The 7842-nt window shown below is 43.1% G+C and overlaps 2 protein-coding genes across 2 annotated transcripts; both read right to left on the reverse strand.

Moving 5' to 3' along the window:
• Window positions 1-290: 290 nt before the first annotated feature.
• LOC131891982 (uncharacterized) lies at window positions 291-4160 on the reverse strand. The gene is made up of 4 exons (XM_059241694.1): window positions 3812-4160; window positions 3571-3743; window positions 2244-3501; window positions 291-2158 (listed from the first exon to the last, which is right to left on the reverse strand). The coding sequence occupies exons 1-3, from the start codon at window positions 3866-3868 to the stop codon at window positions 2391-2393; spliced, it is 1341 nt and encodes a 446-aa protein (XP_059097677.1). The 5' UTR covers window positions 3869-4160; the 3' UTR covers window positions 291-2158; window positions 2244-2390.
• A 711-nt stretch (window positions 4161-4871) lies between these two features.
• LOC131892411 (ADP-ribosylation factor-like protein 1) lies at window positions 4872-7300 on the reverse strand. Its single transcript, XM_059242276.1, has 4 exons — window positions 7091-7300; window positions 6165-6386; window positions 6003-6080; window positions 4872-5130 (listed from the first exon to the last, which is right to left on the reverse strand). The coding sequence occupies exons 1-4, from the start codon at window positions 7199-7201 to the stop codon at window positions 4999-5001; spliced, it is 543 nt and encodes a 180-aa protein (XP_059098259.1). The 5' UTR covers window positions 7202-7300; the 3' UTR covers window positions 4872-4998.
• Window positions 7301-7842: the final 542 nt, after the last annotated feature.

Below are 7842 nucleotides of genomic sequence, written 5' to 3' on the forward strand. Positions count from 1 at the left end.
TCCAAGGCACGTATGTCAACTCCAGAACGATTTTTCTTGGAGAAAATGTCACATTAACGGAAATTTTGTTGAAATGGGCGGATTTTTGTCCCAGATTGGTGGAAGTCATTTTGGCATTATTTGATTTTTTTTAAAGCGGCCTGACTATTAAAACGTTTGCTACCACTGTTTGCAACATTCGTGATCAATAGGGCGGGTAAAAACATTGTACTAAAAACGACCAAATATTTACAGTATATTTAATCGAAAAAGCTGCAAACATTTAAAAATATTTAATACCCAAATGCGTAAACAGGCCAGACTCTTTTGAGTTTATTGACGACGAGAGAAATAATAGTTTGCAATCACAGTTTGTGCCAAATTATCCTCCTTAAAACTCTGCCGGCGGTCCGAAAATACGTGTTTGAACTGGCTGAAGGAGCGCTCAACATCAACTGAGACCATAGGACAAAATTTGAGGGCAGCAACAGTGGCAGGTTCAATGCCAGCCGGAAGGGTCTGTAGTTGCCCCTGGATCACCAAATCCACTTCCTTCAACGTCTTGAGCCCAGGGTTCTTTGCCAAAACTCTCAACAATTTCTCCTTAAAAATGTTGCCTTTGGATCCTGGAATGCTGTTAATCTTGTCTTGAGTCATGGAGACAATAGAAAGGGAGTTGTGCAGAGTCAGCCCAGCCTCCTCAAGCTGAGCGATGGATGTGGCAAGGAAGGACAAGTGTGTCTCAATAAAGGCCAAGTCCGCCTTCAAGCTGTCCTTAGCCATTAAGGCCTTGACCTCTGAAATGTTCCTGGCAGCTTCGCTGTCAAAGCTGTTAATGACAGGTTCAAGCTCACTGAGGTGCTTGGAGTAGAAGGACGCTGCACTAACCCAGGTGCCCTAACGAGTTAGGCAAGGCTCTGGGGGCAACTGGAGGTTTGGGCAGCATTCCTTGTAAGTGGCTCGACGGGTCGGAGCCTTAAGAAAAACCAGCTTCATCGTTGCAATGAGCCGATTGGCGTCTGGGAAAACCTCTGTGGCTAGGTGGCAGATTAAATGCAACCCATGACAGAGGCAAGTTAAATGATGCAGCTTGGGATAGAAAATCTTGAGGTCTCGCCCAGCCTTCAACATGTATGGCGCTGCGTCACTCACAAAGATCCTGGCTCTTGTTATGTCAAACTGAGGATCCACCTTCTTCAGAGCCTCATTGATGGTACGCGCCATTGCAGCAGAATCTGCCTTCTCCAGAAATTCAACATGAATCAAATGTGGCCTGCAGTATTGCTTGCCATCAAGGATTCCAACAATCACGTTTGCCACTTCTCTCCCTAAGGCATCCCTGGAGCAGTCAGCACTGACCCAGACTGGTCCCTCCTTCAAATCCTCCTTGATGCACTCCATGATGTCCTCGTAGCACTTAGGGATGTGTTTGATCCTGAAGACTTTTTCACGTTGCAATTTGATACCCAAGTTAGATTCGAGTACTTCCCTTAAAACGGGGTTCTCAAGCTTCTTGATGGGAATGTCAGCGGCCAGGAAACCTCGACACAGGTCCTCTCCTACCATGTCAACCCTTGACTTTTTACAGTTGAGGGGAATCACTTCAGTCAAAAGAGACTGAGTATATGTGCGCTTCTTTTTCAATACCTTGTTGGCTTAGTGCTTAGAACTCTTAATGTGTTGTCGGAATAATTCCTTTTGCCCGCCAGAAAAAGTGCTCTCACAGTATTTGCAGAAGACATTTGAAGTCCTGGCCGAGATGAAGGTGAATGGGTGTTCATTCTTCTCGTTAAATTCACTTAGGTACTTGAGCTTGGTGGCCGGCAACACCGCCTTACTTATGCTTGACGCCATGGAGATTTGAATCAAAATCTACATGGGACTTGCGTCTTCCGTTAGCTGTCTGTGTTTGTGAGTATCATGCACCTTAGTGCTCCAAACTTGGCTTTGATCGGTCAATGCAATTTTATATTCTGTAGGACCACCCGTGTGCACGCAGAACGATGGCTGACTCTAAAAAACAATACTGGCACGAACTGCAACACTGGAGTTGGCTGCACACACAATCAAAAATAGCTCTCACGCGGTAAAGTCATAATTCACCAAGTTTGTTAAAGTGCTTGGATTCGAGGTTGGCATCGTAATATGGCAAAAATGGGCCAAAATGTTTCTCAAGGAGCTGAAAACGTCAAAATATTTACTTTTTGAAAAATTGGCCAAAATATTTCAAAAAATATTTTTTTATTTAAATTAAATGTTTTTACCCGCTCTAGTGATCAATGTTTCATATGGACAAGATTGGCTTCTGTTGACGCAATGCTGAGGTGCCGTGATCTTAATTCTGGGAAGAAATAAAACGCGTTATGTTCGGATGCGTTGCTTTCTATTTCGATTCAATCTTTTCATTTGTTTCATAGAGACCATGAATTGGGTTCGGAACTGGTGGCTGACGATGGTTCAGGTCCAAATGACACCTCGCACCACTCTTCGGCGTCGGATATCCCAGTTTGGCCTTTGACTTTGAACTTTAGTGGCATGAAAAAGCTCTCATACTCTGGGAATCGGTTGGAGTTCTTCATTTCCAGGGAATAATCCCGGCTGTCGTCCAGCTGGAACTCACAAGTTGAACGCCGGTGTAAAACCCGGGCAAATTTCTGCAGCCGTTCACCCTCAATCAGATAGTCCAGTTCGCACGGAAGAATGTCTTTACTGTCCGGGAACTGTGCCGACACGCGAAGGATGGGCACCTTGGTATATACCCCGTCCTTGCCCTTCCTGAAACCCCTCTGCCAGATGTACTTCACCAACGGGATAGGACCCTGTCTTTTCAGCACCCCTGGTTGAGGGCGCCGCAGGACAACACAGGAATTTCGAAGGGCGCGGTTAAACCCTTCCACTTTCTTTGGCGTCAATGCCGTCACTTCTGGCACGAATTCGACCTCAATAGGCACCGCTTCTTCAAGGCAGTGGACCTCCTCCACCAGGCCCTGGAAGGCTTTGGCCAAACTCAGGTCTATGGTGGAACATGGCTTAGGTATGAGTGAAGGGGGTTTGGATTTAGGGATGGGTTTCTGGAAATGCTTGTTGTGGATGGTGAGGGTCTCTGTGGCCTCGGTCTTATCCTTGACGGTCTTCACTTCAAGTGTGTAGTCACGCCCAGGGTCAAGGACTGAGATCCGCTCCTGGAGTTTTATGTAGTAGATGTTTTGGCGCTTTTGAAAGACGATCCGCCCGGTGTGATCTTTGATCTCCACCTGGATCTTATCCGGGAGTCTGCATGAGTTGACGCGGAACTGGAAATTCAGCTTGAGCTCGTCCACTTGTGGACTGTAGAACCGGGATCGGGTGAGAAATCTGTAGTTGGACGAGGACAGGGGGCGAGAGTCCCAATTGTAGATCACTTGGGGTAGAGCCGGAGAAGGCAAATCTGTTTTAGGGTCAATCTCCCTGATAAAATTAATCCGCGGAGGCTCGGGGCTAGCTTCGACTATCTCCAGGAAAGTTTCCTCGCAGGTGTCTGGTCTGAAATCAGTTTGTCGTTGGTAGAACGGGTCGGAGATTTACCTTACGAGTATAATTGATCGCACTTACTCTAATTCGGGAGGATTGGGGATGTCTCTGACTTTTTGTTGTATCGCTAGGTTTTGGGTTTCGGCTTCTTCTTGTAAGAACCTCAGTTCTTCCCGCAACTTGAAGATTTTCCGGAAACTCCGTTCCAAAATCTTCTGTTTGGCTTCAAGCTCTGTAATCCTTCGCTGCTTAATCTGCATGAATGTACGACAAATACCCGAAATAATTGAAGAAAAAAGAAACAAAATTCTGTTTTGCTTACCTCATTTTCCAAGCGCTGCTGCTCATACAGAGCTCTGTAGTCAATCATGGTACCCATGAATCACAATCAAAAAGGCTGGAGCCAGGTGTTCATAATGAAGCCATTCTGTGACACAATCCTCTAGTTAAGGACCGGAGAAAATACACGGCAAGAATGAAGTGAGCACCGATTGTGAGGAGAGACAGCTACTTGCAGTGTCTGCCAAAGTATGTCGATGCATGGATGATCCATCCCTTTTACCACTCGTCCTCGTCGTCCTCCTCGGACCCCTTGACTGAATGAGAAAGTTCAAAATTGGAGCAAATCCTCGACAACACTTTCAAAAAGACTTTTATCCTCGCTACAGCTTGTCCCGGTAACTCAAGGCGAGCACTTTCTTCCACTCCCTTCAAATTCTCCTCTACTGTAGACCACGTTGTTGTTGTTCTCATATGAATATCTAAATTCATAGGATAAAAGTTGAATGAAAACCTGGCTGTTATTATTATGGTCTTATTCAGGATAGGTTGTATTGAGGATCATTTGAATCATCACCCCATTGCGGTAATCCCCTGCTCCGTGATCATCTATGACCTTGTTCATAGATAAGTAGCAATATGAAAGTTCAATTCTGACATTAGCCAATCCTCCAATAATTCGCCGTCAGTTATTCACCCAAAAATGCTCGGGCATTTGCGCTCACTAGATGCATTCAAAAGTGGCCCAAGGGACAAGCATAGTTGTTATATCATCATTGAGCCAACGTAATGGGTGAACCTCTCTCTCCATCTCGTGTCTGCAAAAAGTTATTTTCTTTAGACATCTTGAACCTCGAAGGAAGCCAGATTTTTTTTTTAGCATCGACAATGTAAATGGTGTTCTTATTGAGTGAGTTGCGAACAAATGTAAGTGGGTGTGCCCGTTTCTGAGTGAGGGGGAATTAGAAAGTAAGTGAGCGAAGAGATGTTGGTCAGATGCCAAAGGCGAACAGGAACCGGGGTTACGAAATTGTTTTCCTAGAGCTTCTTTCTTCCCTTCAACATTCCTGAGCAAATTTCCCCATTTGGTCAGCCAGAGTTCGTTCAGGGTGACATCAACGTATATTTTTCAAGATTAAGAAACACAAAAATACAAAAAAGAGTGAATCAAATCAAACAATTGTGAGCAGCCGATAGAGAGAGAGGCGTCTCTAGGCTCAACTCAAAGGATCACTTTTTAGCTTGCAAAGAATTCGAGAGCCATTCCATTGCCTCGTCCAGGCCTTCGCCTTGAATGGCGCTTGCCTTGAAAATCTGAAAGGTCCGGTTCTTCAAGGCCTCCAATCCCAATGCTTGATGTACCTGGAAAGAATATGATATCATTTAAAGGTCACGAAAGGATCACCACCGGCACTTTTCTTTTCTTTGATGGCCATTTTTTTCTCCTTTTTCTCATACGATTTTTTCTACTTCAGTAAGAGAGCTTGATGTTATTGTCCACAAGCAAAAAATCGCACAGGGAAATAAAAATATATTGTTAATCGATTGCATAAGGAAATAAATTCAGGCAAGTGTCATCAGTTTTCTAGCAGTTTTCAAGGAAACATTCTCACGACAACCTTTTTTCATTATAGTAGGCAAGCCATAAATTCATTAAGTTAAGAGTAAACTAGCTTAACGATCCCAAAATTATCACCACCTCTCTTGCTTAAAAAATGCCAGAGTAATTGCTTTTAGTAGAAGTTCCGAAGAAACTTATAGGATTGCAAGAATGTCCGTCATATGAGTTCCATCAAAAGGGCCTAAAAATGGAATGTTTTTCCAAATGAAAGCCTGCATAATTCAGGCGAATGGCCATACTTCATGGCAAATGAACCAATTTGCATAACACTTTCTGAGGATGTTTCCAGAACATCTTTCTGAATATGACGTTTCAAATTGATACGCATTCGCTCATTGAGCTGAGAGCAATTTCCTGTTTAGCATTGGACGCAATAAGGACTACTCCTTTAGCAGGTACACGAAACATCTTTAAAATTGCTGTTCTGGTGAAGATGAAACTTCTATCGACCGTTTTATAAATTTTCATTTACAATTCGAAAACTAATTCTTATTTCTCCCTTTCACTTCAGATCCGTTATTTCTAACTACAATATAGAGAAGAAAGCTTGTAGCAGTTGCCCTTCTACCCTTTACAATTGTCAAATTGATTGAATGAACCAAACATATCGTACCTCTGTGACGGACATGGCGCCTTCGATATCCTGTTTGTTGGCCAGAACCACCAATATCGCAGACTTCAATTCCTCTTCCTGCCCAAAACGAAGAACATCGGATTAGATTGTATTCCAAGCCTTAATTTTGGCTGATCACTTTCTTGATGGCGTGAAAGTTACCTCGAGCATTGAGACTAATTCCTGTTTGGAGATGCCCATACGGTCCCGATCAGCAGAGTCGACAACGTAGATAATAGCATCGGTATTGGAGTAATAACATCGCCAGTATGGTCGGATACTCGTTTGACCACCAAGATCCCACACTTGGAATTTCAGGTTCTTGTATGTGACTTGCTCCACGTTAAAACCAATCGTGGGTATGGTGGTCACCACTTCGCCCACCTGAAATCAATCCGCAAATGGTGCTTTAATACGGATCTCATGAAATTCAATCTCAATGTTTGATTCGAACGTGAAAGTTAAGAACATCGTGCTTTCTGATTAGCGAATTCATGCGTAGTGTCATGTTGAATGTAAATTACTTTCGATTCGTTCTTTGCAGTACTCATTTCACCCGTTCAAGATCAAAGGTATTTCAAAGTTACACTTTTACCTAAAACCCTCTCAAAGATATCGCTCAACTCGATTTCAAGCAAGCACACACAGCAATAATACTCGTTAGGCAAAACCAATTTCCAATGAAATCTGGAAACCAATTCGAGCCTTCTTCTCATCAGCCCTCTTAATATGACTTCCGTAAATAGTCAAGTCTAACTTTATCAGAACTTGTTTCCTCAATTGTAAAGGTCAACATTGCATCGGAGAGGTCCACCTTTAGCAAATTGGGAGTTTGTGGTTGTCATGATTAAGGAAAACAGATTCTGAACAAGGAAATTCGCATACAAACTATTTATTTCTTCATGCCCCTCCACTTCCTCAACCAACACTTATCTGGCTCAAATACTGATCCCGCGCTCCTACATTTAGATTCTTGTCAGCCGAAGCCAAATACTCGACATTGGAACCCAACCCATTCACTGACCTACATTTGGAGGGTTGATCGTTTGAACGTAAAGGGAACAATATGGTCAAAAGGCGTGACTCACTTGCAATCTGTAGAGGAGAGTGGTTTTTCCGGCACCATCCAGGCCCAAAATGAGGATTCTCATTTCTCGACTGCCAAAAAGTCCCCGAAAATAACTCATTACCCCTCCCATGGTTGGTGTGTGAGCTCTTCTGTCTCCTTAAAAAGTGTTACAGAATAACAGCCACTCCACTCTGTCAGAATCGAGTTGCGTTTGTGTTGACGTTGGCCAATTGAAGGGTGACGACTAGTTACATTGTGACAGACTGGCCCAAAGATAAGAACAATTCCGGAACAGCATTGCATTCGGATTGATATATTACTATTGAAATGCTAAGATTTGCTCTTGTTATCTATGCCATTTACAGGGAATTCGTGGCATGGCTATTCAAGGCAGTTCCAAGTGGTGCTTGAATACAAATTTGAAGGTCAAGAAATGTGTTTATAAAAAACACTAGTCGAATGATATGATATGGCGGCATTTAGATAAAATTCTTTGGTACTGGAGACACGAAGTAATTGAAAACATCAATTGGGGAAACATAATCGATCCATTTGAGGTATTTTGTCCAGTCACCCTTATTTAAATGTCATCAGCTGGAGATCAATATACTGGGTGTTTCGACACTATCCAACTATTTATTATGTTCTACAATGTTAGAGGTTTCATGAATCTAAAACGGGTGTATGAAGATTGGGAAATTTGAAATGAACCATATCTTATCATCAAATACTCTAATTATCTGTTACAAACTGGAAATGTGCAGTTGCTAC

Source organism: Tigriopus californicus, chromosome 12 (genome assembly GCF_007210705.1).
Source record: "Tigriopus californicus strain San Diego chromosome 12, Tcal_SD_v2.1, whole genome shotgun sequence".
Classification (NCBI taxonomy): Eukaryota; Metazoa; Arthropoda; class Copepoda; order Harpacticoida; family Harpacticidae; genus Tigriopus; species Tigriopus californicus.